Source organism: Sander lucioperca, chromosome 15, assembly GCF_008315115.2.
Source record: "Sander lucioperca isolate FBNREF2018 chromosome 15, SLUC_FBN_1.2, whole genome shotgun sequence".
Classification (NCBI taxonomy): Eukaryota; Metazoa; Chordata; class Actinopteri; order Perciformes; family Percidae; genus Sander; species Sander lucioperca.
This window is the reverse complement of record NC_050187.1, coordinates 23933140-23957635: the sequence shown is the minus strand read 5'-3', so window position 1 is coordinate 23957635 and position 24496 is coordinate 23933140. Positions and strand designations below refer to the sequence as shown.

The window sequence follows — 24496 nt, the reverse complement described above, 5'->3', positions numbered from 1 at the left end:
AAGTTCGGTATCCATTTCTACTTAAAAACTTATGAAATAAACGACTTGTACACGTAATGTGTCTGTAGCAGAACAACTGAAACATGAACTTACTGTAACAAATATTTAGTTTTTACTCAAACTGACAAAATGTGATGTTTTTCAACCCATTCAAGGCCCATTTAGTTCATTCAAAATAGACTGTTTCATCCCAAAATTAAAATGTCTGTTAGCTACAAGGTTTTTACATGAAGGTTTTTTCTTTGGAGACATTTGACACATGACCTTATCGTTCAAATGCATTGTCAAACTAAAATATCTGTTGTAGAAGTTCAACATTGTGAAGTTTTTAAGTTCAAATAGATTTTTAACTAATACGTTCACCTAATTAAAACTTATGATGACCTTTAAAGGAGTATTTTCTCCTTGACTAATTTAGTTATAACAACAATGTATGTGATACCCTGAGAAACTAAGCTAATGGCCCTTATTTCCTCATGTATTCCAGATCTATAAATGGCTGTTGTATTATGTGACCATGTTAATCTTGGCTTCCTTCCTGTGTGTATGTGAAGATATTTAAAGACATTAGGTCATATTTTCCTGAGAAATGTGGGACTCTAACAGATTCCCATTCCACGCTCTGAAACACATGACCTCATTTGTGTGATTGGTTAGTATTCATACAGTTTATACAGTAAAATGTCATTTTAGATAAGACAGGTTCCTGGATAGAGAGGTTAGTTTTAAATCTTTTAAAATGTAGGCACTTTAACGTTACATTTGTTTCATAAACATCACATATGGGTCAATTCATGGTTTCCATCCCACAATTCCTCTGTTCCCAAATTCATGTGACATCATTTCGTTGAACAGCTGACTCAGGTGATGTCCCCAAAGATGCTGCTTGTGTGTGAGAGAGAGAGACAGAGAGAGAGAGAGAGAGAGAGCACTGGCACCATGGGGTTTACCCTTCATTAATCTGTTTCACTGACAGAGGCCACCTTCAAAGACAGCCCCCAGGATTAAATACAATCACACACATGCACCAACCAATTCCATAAAGTCTATTCTAAATCTCTTTTTGACCTTGATCCGTGCAATTAGTCATATGTGAAACCACCACCACACAAAATTGACATCATCCGTCTATGATCGACCCTCCTGAGGTAAAAAGTATTGTCTTAAATTACTGGGCCAACACTTATACTCCCAATGACCTAAATGTGAACACTGTAAAATGCACGTGACTCGTCTATGTGACAAAACTTAACGTGCTTGAGCCTTAGAGGCTGGTCATAGCCACAGGTTATTGGTCTTATAACTTGGGACTATGAGTAATTTTGTTGTGATGAAAGAATATATTCAGCAACAACAAACTCTGACTAATAAGCATGATAAGGCAAGCACCGTGGATGCTATTATTACTTTATTGATATCCCACATATCAATAAAGTTGTTCAGTCCTGCTTCCTCCATATCAGAACCATCTCCAAAATCAAAAACATACTGTCACAGCACGACCTTGAAAAAGTAGTCCACGCCCTCATATTCATACTCCCCTAGACTATTGCAACTCTCTTTTAACTGACATCAACTACAAATCACTGTCCTCCAGCTGGTTCAGAACTCAGCAGCCAGGCTTCTCACCAGTTTTAACAGACAGCATCACATCACTCCTATCCTAGCTTTACTTAACTGGCTCCTGGTCCGTTTTAGAATTGATTTTAAGATTTTACTGATTACTTTGAAAGCTCGTCAGGGTCCAGCCCCTGATTATATCACTGAAATGCTGACCTCATACAAGCCTGTCTTAGATCCTCGGGCGGGGCTCTTCTAACCGTTCTAAGGTCGAGGTTAAAAACCAGAGGTGATCGTGCATTTGAGCGCCTCGGCTTTGGAACGACCTGCTCGAGGAGCTAGGACTTGCTGAATCAGTGACTTCTTTTAAATCAGTCCTTAAAACACACTTTTATAGAGTTGCTTTTATGTGATGCCATCTTTTTATTGTCTTTCTCATTGTCATTCTGTCCTTTAGAGCTGCCCCATCTTTCCTTTTTCACTATTACAGTGTTGTGTATTTATGGGTTTGTGTGTTGATTTGATGTGTATATATGTGTATTGATTTGTCTGTCCTTTATTTCCACTGTCAAAGCACTGTGTAAATTTTTGTTTTTGAAGGTGCTATACAATAAAGTTACTATTAGAAACTGGTGCCCACTAGTGGAAATACATGGTACTGAAATAATGAAGATAGTTTGTTCTGTGATGCTTGGTTCTTCAGATATGTGTTTGTGGAAGAAATAGAGACATTGAACTCCATGAATTCATGCACTGAAATAAGATCCTCCATCAGACCCACCTTAGTCGAGGAGGAGAGTGAGGCTCCATTCTCCAGCAGCATGGCAGCAACATCTTGGTGTCCTTCGCGGGCAGCCAGGTGAAGGGGGGTGTAGCCTGAGGTGGTGGCAGCGTTGGCAGAGGCGCCGCACTGCAGCAGCTGTTGGACTATGTCGACTTTCCCCAGACGACTGGAGATGTGCAACGCTGTCTGGTCATCCTGGGGAGAAGGAGAAAGTGACTTTTGGCCCAGTATTTTATCATTGTTCTTTTTTTCTTCTCCCAGGCACAGTGATTGATAATGGGGGTCAGTGTTCTAACCTTGGACTTGGTCTCCACCTTGGCTCCGTTCTTGAGCAGGTATCGGACTACGTCTGCCTGGCCTGCTCTGGCTGCCATGTGGAGAGATGTCTCTCCTCGCTGGAAGGCACACAGAAACGGTTGTCAATGGGAGCTTTTCAATTACAGTGATGTGGGATTTAAACACTGAACAGAAATTTGTATTTGATGTACTAGTGCATTATACATTATTCACTCACTACATTGGTCGTATTGGGTGATGCTCCGTGGTGTGTCAGTGCATTGACTATGTTCTCATGGCCCATGAAGGCTGCCACATGGATAGGCGTCAGGCCAGACTGCAGACAAACAAGTCCAAACAAAGACAAGCACTATTAAAGCAAGTCACAATGTATAATATGGTAGAGCTCAGAATAGTTAAAAGTCAGTGCAGTTTAATGAAACCACTTCTGGTGTCAGTGTTAAAAGGTACAGTCAAGCAGAAAAGAGTGCTCCGTACCTCAGTGACAGCCTGGATAGACGCTCCATGTTTTAGCAACAGCTCCATTACTTTGACTCTGTTCTTCTTGCAGGCAATGTGAAGTGGAGTGAAACCATTCTGCACACAGAAAGAAAGAAAACAAAAACTCAGTGTAAAGCCCACACTCTAGTATCATCAACGTAAGAGAGTAAGGGAACTCCACAGTCGTAAGACATCGATCTGTGACTGCTATTATTTGGCTGATAAGAGGAAGCAAATGATCTGCCAGGAAGTAAAGAGGTGGTATAGAAAATGTCAGTGGCAAACCACAAGGGTGACAGGAAACCTTTTCTCTCGCAATTCCTCTACTTCTTCTTAAATCCTGACAGAAAAATCCCTTTTTTTCCATCAGCGTCAGTTTCAAATCTACACTTCAGAATTCATCAATCCCAGTTCTCTGTTTTTCTTCTCTTCTGCTTTATGTATCATTTTTTTTGTCACTTTCTGGAGAACGTTGTACCCCTTAGTATCTCATTCCCCAACTCATCAGTGCAGCAAGTTCCTCCATAACACAAAACCGCACAATGCAATTGTAAAATAGCATTTTCTTTGCAGATTTCTTCTATAAATTTCAATCATTATTCCTCTAGTCTTTATGAAGGGGCCCTTCTTTTTTAAAGGCAAAACATTTTGTAGGACACACTGAATGTAATGTAACATTAAACATCAACACAAAACTAGTGTCTTTTGGCAATTAGCAACTGACAATATCACTATTAGACTAGTGTGTACAGTATGTATCTTGTAGTATCTCCCTTTAAATAGTATCACTCTGATTAACTCTTGGACCCTTTATTATTCTCTTTATATTTGATGTATTTAATTTGTGATCTATGTTTTTTTTGCTGCTGCTGTCTGCTAAGAACACTCCTGGACCTGCTCTCCTGGTAAATAAAGTTATATAATATATGATATGTTTATGCTTTTGTCCAATTTTTGTCCAATACTTTGTCCACCCCTTTATCCCTACCAGAGCCTTGGCGTTCGGGTTAGCCTTCTTGTCCACGATGAGCTTGGCCACCTTGTAGTGACCACAGTGGGCAGCAACGTGCAGCGCCGTCAGGTAGTCGTTGGTGACGTCGTCCACCGGCACGTCGTGCTGGAGCAGGAGCTGGACGCAGTTCAGGTGGTCCCCCTGGGTGGCCATGTGAAGCGGTGATAGCCCGTTCTACAGTGAGGGGGAGAGAGGGAAAGCCAGAGAGAGGGGGAGAGAAAGAGAGAGGCAGACAGAGAGCGAGACAAAGAGAGACAAACACACACGCAGACGGACACATAGACAGATGGACAGATGGACAGATGGACACAGTAAGTTAGGGCGTGGCCAGGCGCTGCACAGAAAGACTGTGAAGGAAGTTGCTGAGAAGGTTACGGAAGCATTGTTATAACGAGGACATTACAACAATGTCTATTGTGTTACACTGATCGTCCAGCGTGGTCAAACTGTAGGGCTACGCAGCGGAGACAGGCTGTTTTCTGGAGAGGTCGCACACACGTTATGGAGACAATGCGACAACACTACAGCAACAACAACAAACCTGCTATCTGATTGGTTAACAGATTTCAAATAGCTATATGGGCTTAGGATAGCTAGTTAATAAAACACTTATGTATTACAATGTTATAAACAATGTCTACCCTATTTCAAGTGAAATGTGATCTATTCTATTGTATTCCATAACAGTCAGTGAAACACAATGTATGTGACCTTTCCTATTCTGAGCTAAGCAGCGTCTCCTGAATTGATCTTCCCAGTAGCTACCTTGGTCTTGGACAGGAAAGGAGCTCCTCGGTCTAGTAGGATTTCTACCACCTGCTCGTGACCGCTTCTCGCCCCACAGTGAAGAGGTGTCAGACCATCCTAAAAAAGAAGAAAGACAGCAAAGGTGTTCATAAATGACAGGAGACACAAAAAATCCTCATCCCTGTCTTTTCTACAATTTGTTTAAAACTGCATATGGTTCTCAGCAAAATGAGTAAAGAATATACTTTGCATATTTGATTTTATTAGTTTAGTTTATAAAACCTTTTCATTTTAAGACTTGTTCCATATTTAAAATTAAGTTTGGTTCCACAATAATAACTATAACTCTAACAAAGTAGAGATACTGACACTGAAAAGATGAAAAGGTCAAATCCGGATGAGGAAACGAACACAACAGACCTACTGTATGAGTTTTTTCCACCACAAACTTTACATTTAAGTGATCAGGTAGTCTATATCCACAACGTTCCACTTCCAGGATTGCTCCGTTGCCGACGGAACTTCCGCCGGATTTCACTCATTTAGTGCGGATATCCGTTACCTTAGGCTTTCTTTGTGTTGGAATTTTAAACTCTGGACAGATGTTTGTGTTTAGCCGGCATGATTTCATAATAATCTGTTGGTATGTAAACTTGTCTGCTTGAAGAGAGAGCATGCAGACATTTGCAACTCTTCAGCCTCTAACACTTTGAAGATTCAAGATTCAAAATCCTTTATTAATCCCACAATGGGGAAATTCATACTTGGACTATGGTTAACCGCTTAGCACTATCCAAGACGATTGTGATTGGTTTAAAGAAATGCCAATAAACCAGAGCACGTTTTTCTCCCATCCCGGAATGCTGTGTGGACTCGCCAGACCCCCCTTTGCAGCGCTGTGGAGGAAGGTCTGGCATGGCATGGGAGACTAGTGATCAGGACACCTATGCATACTGAGGAAAAGGCAGCATTTTCACATGTGTGTGGAAGATGGAAAGGTCTGCCTGATAAACTTCAGCTGTTTTTTTTTTTTAATACAAAAACCAAAGCAACCAGGGTGGAAAATTAGGTCTATCGGCATCCAACAAACTACATCAATCAGCCTCATGTGTTTTTGAATGTCTTACAGTTTTGGGAGGAGAATTGGGTCCACAGTCTCACCTTGGTCTTTGCATCAATTTTGGACCCTCTGTCCAGCAACAACTTGACCATGTTGCTGTTGCCCCTTTTTGAAGCCACATGAAGCGGTGTGATGTCATTCTAAACAACAAAGAGGAAACTGGTGTCATGATTCTGCTGTCAAATTAGATGCAATTGTTAGTTAATTACACTAAATGATGAACTGGAATTAAAAAAAGTCTACAATTATAATTAAATAAATTTAATTCATTCATTAAATATATATAATAAATATATATATAACATGTAATCTTGTATATTGTAAATACCTGCTCTTATTTCTATTTCTAATATAAACCCTGCACTCTCCTTATTATGGGTGCATAGTCTTTTATTATCAAGTCCAATCCCTTGTTTATCTAATCTATCTCCACTGCTGTAACATGGCTCTTTAGACCTAACCTGTAATCAGTGTCAAACAGCAGCACAAACACCAGCACTTCTTCACACACTAGCTGATATAATTACAGGCCACTGTTGGTTAGCTAATGTCTAATGTGGAAACAAAACCACACAATGGAACTCACTCTTGCATTACATTGTAAATATCACAGTAAGATAAATAGTAATTCCACTCTTATTATGTCAAAACATTTCTTTAAGTAAGAGTGCAGCCTTGTAAAGTGATGCACCTATTATGAACACTGAGTGGCATATCAGCTAGTTTAACAATTATACTGCTGTGTATTTCATCTAAAGGACATACAGGGATTTGTTTGCCATTGCCCACTTAAAATAACTGATAATGATGCCTCTTGCTAGCTGGCATTGTTTACAATGTGTAACTTTAAGAATGCACAAACAGTGAGCTGCAGACCGATGGGAGTGAGCTCCAAGTCCATCCGAATTAAAAAAACTCCTCTAGGGTACCCCATGCTTTATTCACTAAACTTTTTTTTTTCTTTCTTTTTTTTTTTTTTAGGCCTTTTTTTCCCTTTATTTCAGAGTGACAGTGGATAGACAGGAAAGGTGGGAGAGAAATGGGGGATGACACGCAGCAAAGGGCCACAGGTCGGATTTGAACCCGGGCAGCTGCAAAGGACTCAGCCTACATGGGGCACACTCCACGCTCTTACTGGGTGAGCTAGAGGTCGCCCCTCACTAAACATTTTTAACTATCTTGCTTTCAACAGGGTGCTGTCTAACGGTTATATACAGTTCATTAGTCAATCACGTGATTTATAGATTACCATAGATACATCATCTCATTTTTTTAATACAAAGCAGCAAATTCTGTACTCTTTCAACCTCTTTCATTATACTCAAATCTCTTCCATGTCATTACATTTATGAATAATGCTGAATTAATTCCAAAACCAATCTGAGATTGATTCAACACATCCATCCTTGAACAAATTTCTTTATATAATCCAGAATCCAAATATAATCCAATGCAGAGTCTACTTCCTCATTTAACCCTCTCAGGGTTAACTTGTCCAATTAAAAAAGCCCTTCCCTCTTAAGGAGCAATGTCTCTAAATATCCCCCTGTATTTGACAGGCTAAACCAAACCACTGTTTCGCAGCTGTGTAGGATTATTGTGTTGAGCATTATTTAGCATTATACTGTACTATCTACACCTCCACTCTTGTTTACATTGAATGTGGGTAATATCCCTCCCAAACAGCAGAGGGCAGAATAAACTCACCCGAGCCATGAAGTCCACAGCAGCTCCTCTGTTCAGCAGAAGCGTGGCCACGTTAATGTTGCCATAGTGAGCCGCAATGTGGAGGGGGGTGAAACCACTCTGAGGATTGCAGAAAGGCGTACAACACACACATGCAAACAGACAAGCACACACATTACATTACAAACTATGCAATACGCCACACATGTACAGTACATACCTGGAGCTTTATAGCAGCCTTTACACAGGCCTATGGTTGACGTACAGACGAGGACACACTCTACTACACACAGTTACACTAACACCTGACTTTCCTCACATTGGCAGAGGAAGTCCTTTTATCGAAGCATCAAACATGGGACAAATGGTATGCTGACAACGAGAAGGGTTTTAGATTCAGTATACCATATGGGCTTCTATGTGCTTTCATGATATTGAAATACAACTCATCACACTGGGAAAAGTAAATTTAAACTATATAAGCCTGAGTGGTAACATACAACTCCAGTTTTGACAGATGTTATTTACTGGTAATCGATATCATCTCATTTACAACCTCCTGATACTTTGAGTGTGTAAAAATTGTCCTGCAAATGAACATAATGTCCATTTATTAACATCTTAAATGAAAGTAAGTTCCCAGCAAAAATCCCTGGCTTAGTGAGCAGCAGCTGTCAAAGCAACAGAAGGACACTGGAAACAATCTGTCCAATGAGTGAATGAATCTCACATTAAGCTATCCAATCACTGGAAACCCAATTTCAAATAACCAATAATCCAACAGAGAGCAGGTGTCTCAGACATGTGTATCCCCTCTGCTGATATCTGGTGCCTCAAAAATCCCGACCAAAAACACTTACGACTATGGATAATTTCAAAATATATTTTTATACTTAAAATCATATTAGGAAAGTGAGGTAACCAAAAATTAAAATTAACCACAAAAATCTGTCTTTATATAGTCAATCTGTGGAGAAAAATCTGTAATGACTATCTTCCAATCTGTTTACCACGATGCAGGAGCCTCAGATCAACAAAACCAATTTTGGATGAATCATACCAGATACTGTAAGTGACCAGCCTGCCAAAGCCAGAAACAATGCCAACCAAAACAGGCACACACAGGAGGTGGTCACCTGACTTTGGTGTGACGAAGGGGCCCTTGTTACCATAGAAGCAGTGTTGAGGTAGCTTGTTGCTTTGGTCCCATGCAAAATGCTTTAGGTGCAAGGGTTGAGGATTAGAAGTACTACAATCAATAGTAGTAGTAGTTGTAGTAGTAGGGAACTAATTAGGCTAGCTGTCTGTTGCTAGAAGGCTGGGTTTCTTTACAGCTTTATGGGGATTTGGTTGCCATGCAGGTTATGGAAAAAACACTGCTTTTCAATGAATCAATGAATGATAACCACTTTTCATGCTAACACTGGTTATCATGTTAATCAGTTTCATGGAAGGACTCTTGATAGGACACATTAGGTCAACATTTTGTCAACAGTCACAATGAATTTTCCAAAAATAACAGCCGAAGCTTTGGACACCATGAAACCATTAGAATCAAGGAAAACCTTGACACCCAAGCCTCCAGCCTCAGGATGTACTAAATCAGTATTAGTGAAACATGCTATTACTCTGACTTTATCTATGACTAGAGATATCCACTACATGAATGAAGGGATGGAGAGGAAGATGAGACTGAGTTACAATGGGAAAGGGAAAGTGACAAAGGGCTGCAGAAACACTATTGCATCAAGTCAGGGGCACTGAAGTGTTTGGTTGGTTGGTTTTTCAGAGTTTTTATGAGCTGCGATGGAGAGACTAGGTAATGTACAGAGTAGAGGTGTACCTCTGTTGTTCTATTCACCATCATCTAAAGTCAGCCAAGAGAGGAAAGAACGAGCAGTTAGTGAGCAAAAAACAGAAAAGGGCCTCCACTGACATGAAGAGCAGAGAAAGAGGAGAAGGATATATAGATATAGAAAAATATATGGCAACAAAGTTCTGTTGTTATTTACGATCAAGATAGATACGATTTTAAATTTGAGAAAAATATTCTCAAACTAAAATCCTCTATACAGTGACTGTTTTCCTGTCCAATGTGATTAAATATACATAAAAAATGTACGTCTGCTTCTTTCCCCTTTCTGCCAAAAAAGAACATCAAAAGCAAATTCAACCAAGAAAAAATAAGAGAAAAAGGAGCAAAAAGAGAACTCTGATATAGAAAACCAAAGGTATCAATAATCAAAGAAACAATTAAACAATAAAAGAATCAAAGAATCAAAAAAAAAAACAAACCAGCCAACTGAAGATCCAGCACCTGAGTCTGGCTGCATCAGTGTCGTCACTCACCTTGGACTCAACGTCTGCATTGTGGTCGTTCTGTAGGAGCAGGGCCGCGGCCTTGGTGTCATCCTTGCGGGCAGCGATGTGCAGGGCAGGTAGGCGTACCTTGCCCTTTGTATCGTTCTCCAGTAGCAGGGAGACCACCTGGTCATGGCCCTGCTGGAGGGCCACCGCAAGAGGAGTGAAGCCATCCTGCGTATGAGGAGAGAGGAGGTGTCACTGAGGTCTGGAGGGGCGCATTAATGCATTACTGGTGACAGAGCTGATTTGAGATGGTAGGTGTGATTGGATGCATGATATGAGCAGGTTAAGAGCAGGGCTATGGAGAGATGGTGCTCCCTTATTACATTTAGCTGAATTAATATTGTGCTGCAGGCAGAGAGGAAAGCAATGCAAGACCCCTGAGTCCTATAGAAGTTTAAAAAAGGAAGGTCGAATGCAGGTGATATTAATGAAAAAAAAAAATCTGCTTTGTAGTGTCCACATGGTACTTTAATTTGAGAACTAGATAAACTTAATTTGTTTATGTATAAATGTCAATGAAATGTCACTTAAAAATCTAAATTGATGGGAAACATGAGGGCAATGGTAATATGTTTCATAATCCATCAAATCAAACTCCTGCAAACTGCAAACATTTTGTTTTAGTGTGATAATATTTCCTGAAACAATCTAGAGATGACCTTATGAGTGTACCTGGAGGTTACATTTTTATAATTATGTTTCCACAATATTATCTCTTGTTTAAGTTTCACATGGTTCTTTGGGAGGTCTGAGGAAAAAGAATAATCTGGAAACTTAAAATAGAAAATTTGGGAGTTCAAGCTTTAGACTGTCTGACCTGCTTGGAGCATTTAGGACAGTAAATCATAACTTGTCAAAAAGATGTATTGATAATTGTACACTTTCTGTATATTCTCAAGCCTTGCCACCATATAGGACACTGCTGTAAGTTACATATTGAAATGAGGGGGTGGAAAAGGCTCATGCCTATCTACTACACACATTACTCTCATGATGCATAATTCAGCTGAAAGCTCCCTGCCACAACAGTGCGTTTCTGCATACTTCAATGTGTGTGTGTTTGTGTACGTCCATATGTGCCTACATTTATATATCATGTTCACAAGATTGCTGTGCAGGTCAGTGTGTGGGCACATGTGCAAACATATTCCATGTGGTGCGTGTATGTGCATGTCCTGAAGGGCATCCCATGTTCACCCATGTAGCCCATAGATGTAAGCCAGTGGACTGCAGACGGGCTTGGGCATTCCATTAGCCCCATCAGCTATTTATCTCTGTATGTGCACATGCTTGTGTGTGTATACGTGTGGTGACTGGTAAGTATGTGTGTGTATGGGTTCCACAGGCTGAGCAACACAAATCAGAGCAGTAAGAGCAGCAGCAGCCGTGGAGGAGAGGCAGCGAGCGCAGCAGACCTCATCTGTGACCCACTCAAGGTTACTCTGCCTCCACCACCATACACTACCAATCAATGAAGCTCTGCCTAGTCCCTCGTGAGGAGATAAGGAGGGAGGGAGAAGGGGAAGAGGAGGGTGGTGAAAAGACACAGAGGTAGACAGAGTGAGAATGTGAGACAGAAAGGACACAGAGACAGGAAAGTAAAGAGAAGACAGAGAGATGAAGAAACAGACGGAGACACAGGCAGATGCAGAGTGAGTGAGGTCGGGATGATAAAAGAAGGGGGGAGGAAACAGGGGAGGAGAGGAGATGAAGGTGGTTAGTACAAGAGATGTGAAGACCGTACATGACCGTGGCAGAGAAAATGCATGGAGACATACTGTAACGGTATGACTGTAAAGAGGTGGACACAGGACTGGCATACATACACACACAATAACAAACACATACACACACACACACACACACACACACACACACACACACACACACACACACACAGACAGACAAACAAACACATGTACAGTACCTCAGTGGCCATACTCTGGCTGGCGTTGTGCTCCAGAAGGAACCGTACCACCTCCAGGTGATTCTCCTGGGCGGCCATGTACAGAGGAGTGAAGCCATTCTGCACACAACATGGACCAAAACACACATGCACATTTACAAACACGCCTAGATTTAAATTTGTTGCCACTTATGCTACAAATGGATAGATTTTTCCTTGTTGTCAGTTCATTTAGATGTGGTTTTGGGAGTTGGGTTTTTCATTATTGGTGCACGGCAGACTTATTTTCTTTATTTTGTGTATAAACCACGTCATACAAATACAATGAATGTTATATCAAATGTCCCAAATATGCTTTACATTATGACACTTATACTATGAAATGAGATAAATGTGATTGACAATCTTGAGAGTGATAGATACCCAAACAAAAAGATCTCATTGACAAAACAAAATATTCAGGAAGTCTGTAAAGCTTCTGTGCTGCTGTTACATCTTTATTGACAGTTTCTCGGTTTGATAAGACCAGGGAGAAAGGTGCTTGAAATCTTTCTCACCTTGATCTGATAGACTTACTGTAAGGAAATCAGTTTTCCTGGTGAGGCCTAGTTGGCTTGATGCCAGATTCTGTCAGTGAGGATCTTTCCACTGAGTGATTCCCCTCAGTGTCACTGACTTCATGATACAGTATCATCCAAACAAATAGTAGTAATTACATTTAGGTTGTTTCAGGCTCTAAATGTAGTCCAACAGGACCTTACTATTATTTTGACTGTGTGTGTGTGTGTGTGTGTGTGTTGAGTATATCCCACCTGAGATTGTGCATTGACATTGGCTCCATTTGTGACCAGCTCTTTAACGACTTCCGTTTGGCCAGCCAGCGAGGCTATGTGCAGAGCAGTGTTTCCTTTCTAGATTACATGGAACAACCACAGGAATGTGTATTAAGCTCGGCCCCACCTGTCCCACCGTATTGCTTGTGTGTGTCTGTATATATCCATGTCAGTATCCATGTGCACCAGTGAATCCCCTCACGCCAACCACACTTTTGTACCACTGGCATTCCAGCTCTGGCATCCCCCTGCCTACACTGCCAACAATGTGTCACTTCCGATGCTCCACGTCCCACACATAAATGAGCTCCTGCTGAGCCTCGGCCATAAATAAAACTACAGGAGGCGGTTTGTGAACTGGTACACGTCCCTGTGAAGGCAGAGTCGACCCCCAGCCTTTCTCCTGGCCGCGTGATACAGGGCCCTGTTATTCGCGGCTGTTGCACAATAGTGAACATCTGTCACATGTACTGTATACTGTAGCAAGGAAATCAGATAGCCATGTCTGCTGAGGTACAAGCAGATTACTAGAGACAGAAAAGACTGGTTGGTATATAATGTAGCTGAAGACAAGAGCATGTTTGCTTTACTGAGCCTAAAGGCTTTTTTGGAGTACAAAACAGTAAGACCAATTATACTATTAGTTTATAATCTGAACCCTTAATGAAAAAGCTAATTTATTATAGTTGACAGGCTATCTCACTGATTAAGTTCTATTATAGATACTTAATATTGGTTTGTTCCCTTTTCTTTGGAAAAACAAATATGTTCATAGAAATGTAAATGCTTCTACATGTTGAACACAGATCCATCATCATCAACGTAATATAAGCTTTAGTTGAAAGCGGTTGTGGAATCAACTTTAATGTCATTTTTGAACAGCAGTATACAGCACTTGAGTAAAAGACTACTCCACCGATTTCATCCACAACTTCATTTTCAATGTCAAAAACTGCTGCCTAAATTACCCACAATGCAACTGGACTGCCAACAGTTTGGTCAGAGATTCAGTTGTGTTATACAGCTAATGTAGCCTCAAGCAGAGATGAGGAACGGGCTACAGAGGTCTCACCTCTTTCTAACTCCACACCCATAGCTTTTTCTCATTTTCAAACTAGTAGTTTTCAGCCCCAACCCCTGTAAGGGTAGTCAAATATGGTGTTACTGGTTTACCAGTGAAAAAGTCAACAGTGACTTTGACCCAAACAACCCTGAACACCTCTCTATGACTTGTGTGCTGTACTAAAAACCAAAAATACACTGTCACTGAACATAATCCAGGAACAAATTACATTTCCCTTAAATGCATTTGGCAAAACAAATTAGTTGTAAATTAAAAATAATTTCTAGCAGACTGGGTTGCACCATGAACACCACTACAGCCTAAACTAAACATTGGAAGCATCAAAAGTACAATCCATTAGAACACCACAAACAGAAAGTTAAATCAGCATCTCTCTGACAGTCTCAACATTGTAAGCTTCACAAGAGTACCATTTGTTACAGACCTGCTAAGGGGCTAATGAACCGCAGACAAGCCCTCTAGTTTAATTCTCCCACAACAAGAGCAGCACAACATTAGACGGGCGGATATACAATTAACTTTAGCATTAAACACCAACGCAGCCTAAATGAAACACTCTGTGTTACTAACTCTAGGTATCCATGATAGCACTGCCTCCCTGATTGTCTCCATTGGCTGCATAAAGTAGAAATTGATAGGCGTTAGGGCGCAGACAGTGGATTCCCAAGATCTCAAGCTAATCCCTCAGTATCCTCAGGGTCACAATAGAGAGAGGCTTTAATTGGGGAGATTTTCTCCTTGATCTTGAATATTTCATTGTGTCCTCTGTTTATGTCAGCACTAGGCATGTGGCCTGTGGCAGAGAGGCTGAACCAGACGACTAAATGGGAGGGAAAGCCTTCTGGGCTCAAATTTGAATAATGTTTTCAATGGCTTCCCCTCTCAACTCCTTTTAGCATCAGAGTAAAGATGCTTCAAAGGAAGAGACTCCCTGATGAATAATACTAAATGATATAATATTGTACAATTCATAAAATATAACACTTCTGATGCTTTTGCCCACCTTGTTCTTTATTACATATATTTCAAATTAATTCATTATACTGTTGAAATTATATTAAACTCCTTTTGCTTCATTTGACTTTTGTTTTTTTCTTGCTTAATTCTCTCACTTTTTCCAGCAGCATTCCCCACAGGTATCATTAAATATTGATCCATAAAAACCCCAAATGAAGGCTGCACACTTACAGTTACAGTACTGTAGCTGCATCCTGTTTAATCTTAAAGTGCAGTCATGTTTTGTGCTGGATCAAAATATAGTCCATTGTAATATCAGCTGACCTGCAGTAGGTGACGGGCTTGGCCTTACCTTTGTGGCTGCATCCACGGCGGCTTCAAGCTTCAGCAGCTCAGCAACAACCTCTACATGTCCCTCCTTAGAGGCTAGATGGAGAGCGTTCAGACCATTCTAAGAAAGAAACATAGTTAGTTTGTGTAGCTCATGCAGTAGGAGATAAACCATGATATAATGTTTAATTGTGCTTAAAGGATGGGTTAAAATCATAAAATATTTCATTTCGGAGGATGATCCTGCTTGCTCAGTTGAGCCCTTGAGCCCTGAATTTGAAATCCAGCTGATGTAGCAGTATGGTGATAGCATGTTTTTGTGTGTAGAAAAGAATAACTTAGTATTCTTCTTCAACCCAAAGGAGGACAGACACTCGCAAGAACATTTTAGTTTCTTAATAAGAGTCTCAGAAAACATACCTGATTGCAAATGTTAATCTCAACCCCAGACTTGAGGTAATCAAGGACCTTTTCAAGGTTCCCTGCCCGGGCAGCTCGCAGGTAACTGGCATTGCTGTCAGACTGGAGAGGAGAAACAGACAAGAGAGGCAGACAAGAGAGAGAGAAAGAGTAAGGAGGTGAGTATATCAAGTCTGACTCTATCTGCCTGCTCTGCCAACATGCTTATCTGCATCAAACTGTTACAATCAGGCACACAGGAGAACAGCATATACAAATGCCAAAATATTACTGTACCAGGTAGAACTCTGTCATAATGTCTCAGACATCCACAAAACATCTTAACATGGGAAAGAACAAAGTCAATATCCACACACACAGTAGGTCCATCGTCCCATTAAAACAATATAGTAAAGTTCACTGGTGTCTAAAAGCAAGACAAAGCTAAAAACACAAACATCTCAAGAAGTAAATCCATTAGAAAGCCAACAGAGCCACAGCCACGTCCTCCGTCAGATCCCATCGGACTGTTATTTCAGCTTTGTTAAATCCAAATATCTCCAATTCCCAAAGGTAAGAAGTTCAGTGACCGGGTGGTCCTCACAGCTGCCAGATACCTCCTCTCTTCCACAGAGATCTCTTCTGAATCCACCAATAAAGCAGTTGTGACTGTATGTTGCTGTGCTACCAGACGCAGAGCATTCTCTAAACTGCTTGGCTGTCCTTTATTTCACTACAGAAATAGGGCTTTGCACACCAAAATAAAATGATGAGGCAGGCATGTTTTTGCTCCTATAACAAAAGTGGTGTGCATGTGTGTGTGTGTGTGTGTGTGTGTGTGTGTGTGTGTTTATGTGAGAGAGCGAGGAGGAGAAAAGAAGGGGGGGAGAGATCGAAAGAAGGATGAGAGTAGACAAAGAGATGTAGAAAGCTCAAGAGAGAGAAGAAGAGAGGGAGGTTGTGTTCCTTTTCTGTGTTCATGTTAGCTCCTAGGACATTTGGTTTGACATAAAATGACACACAGCAAACTCTGCACATTTTGTCTTCTTCGAAGCAGCCTTGCAAAGAGCATTTTGTAAAAACTCAGCACTGGAGCTGCTGAGAGCAGGAGGGGGAGAAGCTGTGATACGCTGCTTCATAATAGAGGCTCAAAAACCAAATTCCCCTGAATTATCAAAAGCCCAGACCTGCTAAATTTAGCCTTGCGTCCAAAGACACTTAGGATAAACTCAGCAGGGCCAAACGGTACAAGCCGTTATCCAACATTGTACTCTGCGCCTCCCCCTCCGCCGTGCTTTTCCAAAAATAACTGTGACGAACATAGAGGGATCTGACCCAAAGCCAAAATGTGAGTGAACAAGACATACAGCATCAGATTATTCAACCGATAAACTGTATAAAACTGTGAGCGGAAAATATTTGTGTCTATGTGTGCTCATGCACAAACTAAATAATAGCAGATAAAGCAGCGTTAACTGGAAACCAAGTCTTTCCCTGAATACAAGAAACCATTAAGCTCATATCAGCCCACATCTAGAAATTGCTTCCTTTTTCCATACCCCCAACCAGAGAACTCTTTGATAGCACTGAACCAGTGATGACATTTCTGTTCTTGTGGCCTTGAGAAAAGTCATGATACAACAGTCACTGGCACAGAGTCTGAGCCATCATGATCATTCTACTTGTGTACTAGATTGTGTTTGGTTTCTATTATTCTGGATGCCAACCATGAGAAAGGACCAACATTTCCACAGCAATGAACGGCAAACCAACAAGACTTATAAAACAAGCTTGCAATTCATCATTATCTAAATATGACTTAATTGTATATCATCTAAATATGATTTGATTCTATATTATAATTCAACAGACCACTATATCAAATTCTTGTTAATCATGGACACCAAGAACCAGTGTCCTTCATGATGACCTGTTAGAAACACTTTGGCTCCCATCCAGTCTAAACCCAGCCAGCAGGCACTCTCCACCAGCTCTCTGTCATCACAGCGTCCCATCTCAACACGGTCACTGAAGTCAACTCCCTGCACTTATTTTACTATACTTGTACGTTACGTCTACATATCGTATGCTGTCGACATGATTCATAGTGACTATTGTTTACAAGTGCTGCCCTGCAGGAATGAAAACAATGTCTTTGTGATGAGAAAACATGCCAGCAAGAAGGGAATATACACTGAGCAAGGTCATGGTGGTCATCCCCTTGAAAGAAACTCCATACACTCTAGGGGTGATAGAAAAAAATCAATACACTTGAGTATCGCGGTATTTTATTTTGCAATACTGTATCGATTTTCAAAAAGGCAATATCGATTTTCTTTTTAATTAAAATTTACGTTCAAAAATATTCATGTAAGACAGTGGTTCACTTTTATGTTGTGTTTAAACCCCCTACTGCTAGATGGCTATGCTGAGACGCACCACTAGTGTCCTTGCCTAACAGTGCCTAGCAGTGCCTGACTTTTTGCTAGAAGCTAACAACGTAGCTATGGCTGAACTTTGGCCTACTTTAGCATATAAACATTAGCTCACTAAGAACCTGTGGACCACAATCCCAAACTGGCAGTCTGATTTTCTGTGTACTGAATTGTTTACCTAAAGTAAACTTCTTTGACTTTTATGAATATCATGTCTTTTTTTAAATATTAGTTTTTGTAAAATTATACTTTAAAAAAATCCCAATATATCGCCTTACACACAGTATCGAAATATATTGCAATATATTGAATCGTGACCCATGTATGTATACGTATCGTATCGCCAGATTCTTGCCAATACACAGCCCTAATACACTCTCTCTTTAAATGTTTACATTAACTTATACTGTACATTTTACAACCTCTTTTCTTTCTTCTTCTCCTTGCAGTTCTTCTCCATCTTCTTCTTCTGCTGTTAAACTAAAACTATTTGCAAGGGCAGTTTTTTAAAGAAGTTTTAAGAGAACATAAAGACAAACACTGTTTCTGTTCCAATATATATATATATTTTAAATGTTTTTAAAGAACAGTATCATAAAATAAAGATCTATTTAAAGTCCAATCTCATGATTGCTATATTTACTCTCACATGAATTTTCATTGTACTTGTACAATTTACAAGACTCAGCAGAACTCCAACAGTCGTGCTGGATTTCTTTCTTACTTTTTCATTTTTAGTTATTGATTTCTTTAGTATTGTTTTCTTGTATTTATCTTATTGTATTTTTAACCTCTGGTAGAGCACTCAAGTCACCATTATTGTTTATAAAAGTGCACTATAAATAAGTTTACTTGACTTTCTGCAATACTTTAAATGACTGAAAGCCAGTTAATGCCCAACTCAAACTTCAAGATAATCTTAATATTCACTCAGAATATCACCATCAGTCCTAGCTTCATCATCAATTATTCAGTCAAACTCTGTGTGTGTGTGTGTGTGTGTGTGTGTGCGTGTGTGTGTGTGTGCGTGTGTTTGCATGCTGGTACACATCCCAACAGTTGTCCTGTTTCTTACATAACCGTCGTGTGTGCCATGCAGTGTATAGCACGCCTGTGTGATATGACTCAGGCTTTGTTGAGTGTCACCAAATGCTTGACACTCTAAAACCTCTGACATGGAAACACACAGGTCACACTGCTGTGGACAGGCAACATGCAATGCAACTGCTCAGTGATTTACACTATCAAATATTACGTAAGTCAAACATGGTATGTTTTACTGTAGTCTTGCACACAGATATTTAATAGAGCCCATAAACTAAGACCATACTACAGACGCACATACTCTCACTTCAGAAATAGATACAACACATCTCTAAAAATATGGGGGTCTAAGAGCATTTTGAAAGTTTATATGTTTTTTCATAAGACATCGTTTTGCAATAATCTTTAAACCCCTTAGCATTCCGCCCCCTTTTTCTAAAGGGATAGGGGTGAGGGACAGGAGATGTTTAGGGATGATAGCAGGTCAACAGTAGATTCCGCACAGAAGTGGTTTATAGCATTTGAAAGATGGAAACCTGAGGATTAATTTGGCATACAGCTCAGCACTTTGTGTCATGTCTTTCAAGTCATAAATCAGAAATAAACATTAATTAATTAATTAAGCTTAGCGTTAGTTCATGAAGGACACGGAAGTCATACGCCCGCTGATTGAATTATCATTCCTATCAGACGCACACCAATCACAGCCATTCTCACATCAAGGCGACTCCCTCCTCACTGGTCTGCTACACTGACGCTGCTTCACTCACTGCTGCTGCTGGAGTCTAACAATACTCAAAGTTTAAAATGTTTTTCACTGTCTTTCTTTTGGCTCACTTTTTTATACCCAATGGAGTTTCTGCATAGCGCTCCCTGTTTCAGCTTAGCATGCTGCTTGGCTGGTCCAGGGAGCATTATCAAGAGCAGAGCCATCAGCGCCAAGCATAACTGTATTTCCATTTGTTACAATAAATGGTTAAATCTATGACTAAAGTGTTCCTGACGGAAAAATAAATTGTGAATAAAAGAAGAATTGAAGAAGAATAAAAAAGTGTATAAGGGCTTAGTACATTATGATACGAGTTTATGATGGCCATTATTATGCTCACTTATGTCTCATAGGTTGTTGCAGCAACTACCTTTCTACCTCTTGAGAATTACAACAAATGGTCAGAAATCCCTCCAAAATACCCCATTAAGACAAAAAGACCTTGAGGAACACCATAACGAAAGCCATGCTCTGATTTGGTATCATGTGGGATTTCTGCAAGAATTACATTTTTCGGCGATTGGATGGCGAGCACTTCTGTTCTGGAACTGCTCAGACACCCCCTTATTGTGAATATACCTAAGTCATACACATCATCTGTGCCAGAGGTCTCTAGTTTGTGGATGTAAAGTTTCATGAGGCTGTGATTATCCTAGAGGTCACAACAGGTCATTTTATACAGTGACACAAGTTTCAGAATATAGTCTCACTAAATTGAAAGGCTACTATGGGGAGTAACATTATCACACAGGAAAACAATTGCTCTCATTGAATCCACAAGAGTCACAGCTTCCCAGAAATACCGAATTTATGCAATTCCAAGACCCCAGTATGCAGAAATTTTCAAAAACAACATTTTAGAATAGGCGGAAAAAAAATAACACCTTTAAACTGCATGAGAAAAACCGCATGGTTAACTGCATGAAATTAGCAAAGAGTGGGCATTAGGGCTGCCACCTCTTAGTCGATTAGTCGACTAATCGGTCGTTTTGGTCTTAGTCGACTAAGATTTCTTTAGTTGATGACGCATTTTTTATGCTTATTCATGCTTAATTACTCATTTCCAAGAAACTTATGAGCACATTTCTGGTAAACACAAGATTTAAAGTGGTGCTTTTGCAGGATTAATTGTGGAGAAACTCAGTTTTACAGATGGTTAATTAACTATATTTATATTGTGCTTTTCTAGTCTTAACCATCTCTCAAAGAGCACAGCTCTGTCGATTACATCAACTAATCGATTAATCGACAAAATCATATAAGTGTTAGTCGACTAAGAATTTCTTTAGTCGAGGACAGCCCTAGTGGGCATATCTGTAAAGGGGAGACTCGTGGGTACCCATAGAACCCATTTTCATTCAGATATCTTGAGGTGAGAGATCAAGGGAATTTTGCCTAATTTTGCCTAACTTTGGAGCATTATTTAGCCACCTTCCTGACAACCTAGCATGGTGTGGTTGGTACCATTGGATTCATTAGATTGTCTAGCTTCATATGATGCAAATCGCTGAGCCTGCTACAGCCTCTGAGAGACAGAAAGTCGGCCGGGCCTGCAGGCGGGCTGTCGGATTATCAATATCAAGCAGTGCTCTTTGCTTCCCCTTCTGCATTTGCCAACAGATTAAGTAGTCTTCATCCATACATCACTATTCATTGCTCTCGTCAGTTTATCCCTTAATGCCTGCAGTGAAAACCAGTGACCAACATGTCCAACCCTCCATCCATATCCCATCTATGTCCAACATGAGGGATCTTGAAATCTTTGTGAATGAAGTATTACACAGGACGGGGCAAGAGATTAGTAAAAGAAATATCATTAAGCCTCCAAAGATCAAAGGTTCAAAGAAAATGGGGCCATTAAAGACTAGGTTAAGCCTGAAGGAAAGCATTAATCTAATGTTAGATAGAAGGGAGAGGATGAGAGAGAGAGAGAGAGAGAGAGAGAGAGAGAGAGAGAGAGAGAGAGAGAGAGAGAGAGAGGAATCTGACACATGTAATAACTGTAAAAGCTGAGTATTTAGCATTCCCAATTACAGTCGTACAAAGTCAAAAATGCAGCTAATTTCTGGGTAAGTCGCTGTAAATTCCAATTAACCATCTCAGTTCTAATTAAAAATGCCCTCTGGTCACTGACTGGTGTCTGCAGATGCTCTTTAAAAGGGAGAGGAGAAATTTAGTATTGCCTGTTGAAGGGATGTAATATGTAGGTTTGATCAGATTACTGCACATCTATTTCTTATTTTTAAGAGTCAGATTTTTCAATCAAAATCTTTAAAGATAAACAATCCATTTAAGCCCAATCTGCAAACCCTGTCTTATAGCCCTACCGATATTTGTGAGGCAGATACCGATCGATAATTTAAAGTTATCACCCCTACAAAACAACACACACATGATTTATGAGGTAGCTGTTGATGAACGCTATTATCCCACAATGACTTAGACAAAGGAAATGGAGGAGCTACCTGCAGCTGCAAAATATTAGAATAAAAAGCAAAGATTACAAATAAAAGTAATTATTTAATTTGCTTTCTCTTTTTCAAAAGGTAGTAGCATTCCAAAGTTGTTTTTTAAGATTAATTTTTTGGGGCTTTTCCCTTTATAATGTAGTGGATGACAGTGGATAGACATGAAAGGGGGGAGAGATGGGGGGTGACGCACCAAAGGGCAGCAGGTCGGATACGAACCAGCGCCGCTGCAGGACTCAGCCAACATGGGGCGAACGCGCTTACTGGGTGAGCTAGAGGCCACCCCCCAAAGTTGCAGTTTGATGTCCAACGTTACACGTAGTGTATAATTTCCTTTTAGGATAAATTGGTAAAGAATATCGGTTTCTTGTTTACTAACTGCAAAATACAATATTATACATACTTATAGTAATACAAGTAGTATGTAGTATGGAATTGAGACACCGTATCTGTCGTGATCTCCAATAGAAGCTGAGCAGTCAGGTTTTTGGGTGGTTCACATTGTTCCTTTATTCTAGGCATGGAGATTCATTACGCTGCAAAGCGTTTGTTTTTATTTCTGCTGAATCTGTACTTGGCACTTCTCCCCCTCATGACATCAACACAGTGATAGTCTAGATGGATAGTGGACATTTAGATATATAAAGACTGATATCTCTGGGCCGCCAGACTGCAATGATGTCAGTTTGGCACTCGAGCATTTTTCAAAAGCATTTTGCACTGCACACATTTGAAGGGATGGATCAACACATACATGTCTGCATACACTTTAGGACAGTGTTCACTTAAAACACATGCAGGAAAAATATGTACACACAAACACAGACAAAACAGGGCATGTTGATGCCATTGCTGTAGGCTCTGGGTGAACTGAACAAGCTAGAAGAGGGGAGCCAGACCAGCAGAGGCTGTATTGTTTCACTTTATCCCCTTCTCTCCTGACAGTACAAAACACACAGAGCTCCACAGCTCTACTCGCACAAAGCCAGGGGCATCCAGTGGCTGGCCACAACACCCACCAGTGCCAAAGAACCTCACCCCGCCAACCTCCACATCTATTTCTCTCATCTCTTAACTGTCAAACTTCTTAAACCCCTCTTTCCTGCTTAATTACTCATAGTATCCTGATTTCTCTCTGTCTCTCAAGGCTTAATATATAGCAACACTATTGATGAAATGATGCCCCCATTTCACTGTCACCAGAAAATCATTATTACGGCTTTAAGAGGTATGGATGCAAAGCACATTATTGGCAACACAATGAATGGTAATCTATAACAAGAGTCTTGAGATTTAAGAGCCTCCTCAGATTTAAAATGTACATGATGTTTCATGTAAAGTGCACCAATGTCTGTCAACATCACTCTAAAACATCCCTCTATTTTAGTAGTGTTGCTGATGGAAAGCACCAGGAGCACCACAAAGAGGAGAAAAGTGGTTCAATGTGTCATGTCCTCTAATGGCCACTAGGAGAAATGACTGTGAGAGACAGAGTGAGTGAGTAAATGAATGAAGCTGCTATAAGATACTGGTGAGGGAAATCCTCAAAGCACTACAAACAAGCCCTGCACACCACACAACATGCTTTTATTCCATATTAATAGGAATATATTTGGGAAAAACTATTATTTTCTGTCTTGCTGGCAGTTTAATGAAAACATTGATACCAGTCTCATGTTTGTATGCTAAATATGAAGCTGGACGCAGGACACGGATAGCTTAGCTTAGCATAAATACCGGAAACATGGAAACAGCTAGCTTAGCTCTGTCCAAAAGAGGAAAAAAATGCTCACTAATTAACACATCTTGTTTGTTAAATCTGTGTCTAAGAAAGCAAATAAATGTATTTACCAAAATGTCAAACTATCCCTTTAAAAAGAAAAAGTATCCAACTTGCTCAATGAATTACACAAACACTCTATTTCATACAGCATGGACAATTAACTTTCGAGACTCCAAACTCTCTGATGTCTGCTGAAAAACTCCTGCATGTTATTACCCTGCAAACAAACATACACTTTACATCTGACTGCAGCAGATCAGCTTTCCATGTTCAAACACACCCAAACACCATGCAGTCACATTGAATGATACAGGACTAGGTCATTCAAGTGGTTTGGTGCACCACTGAACTCACAACATCAACCTCTGAGACAGTCAGTAACCTCTCTTACATTGTTTTCAAGATAATACCAAATCACAACACAAATCTAAGTTT

At 40.2% G+C, this 24496-nt stretch overlaps 1 protein-coding gene across 41 annotated transcripts in view; it reads right to left on the bottom strand.

Annotated features, from left to right (window-relative positions):
- The window catches only part of LOC116055816 (ankyrin-3-like), a 135125-nt gene that overhangs the window by 49662 nt on the left and 60967 nt on the right, over positions 1–24496 (bottom strand). For 37 of the 41 annotated variants that reach the window (XM_035992329.1, XM_035992337.1, XM_035992339.1 and 34 more), the window contains exons 2-15: positions 15584–15685; positions 15186–15284; positions 12772–12870; positions 11981–12079; positions 10036–10221; positions 9530–9553; positions 7708–7806; positions 6042–6140; positions 4899–4997; positions 4110–4307; positions 3119–3217; positions 2859–2957; positions 2641–2739; positions 2342–2539 (exon numbers count right to left, since the gene is read on the bottom strand). In XM_035992329.1, coding sequence (XP_035848222.1) covers positions 2342–2539; positions 2641–2739; positions 2859–2957; positions 3119–3217; positions 4110–4307; positions 4899–4997; positions 6042–6140; positions 7708–7806; positions 9530–9553; positions 10036–10221; positions 11981–12079; positions 12772–12870; positions 15186–15284; positions 15584–15685 — 1599 coding nt within the window. Of the gene's footprint in view, positions 1–2341; positions 2540–2640; positions 2740–2858; positions 2958–3118; positions 3218–4109; positions 4308–4898; positions 4998–6041; positions 6141–7707; positions 7807–9529; positions 9554–10035; positions 10222–11980; positions 12080–12771; positions 12871–15185; positions 15285–15583; positions 15686–15859; positions 16257–24496 lie in introns of those variants that run through there. The other 4 variants (XM_035992326.1, XM_035992327.1, XM_035992356.1 and 1 more) reach the window with 2 other exon arrangements.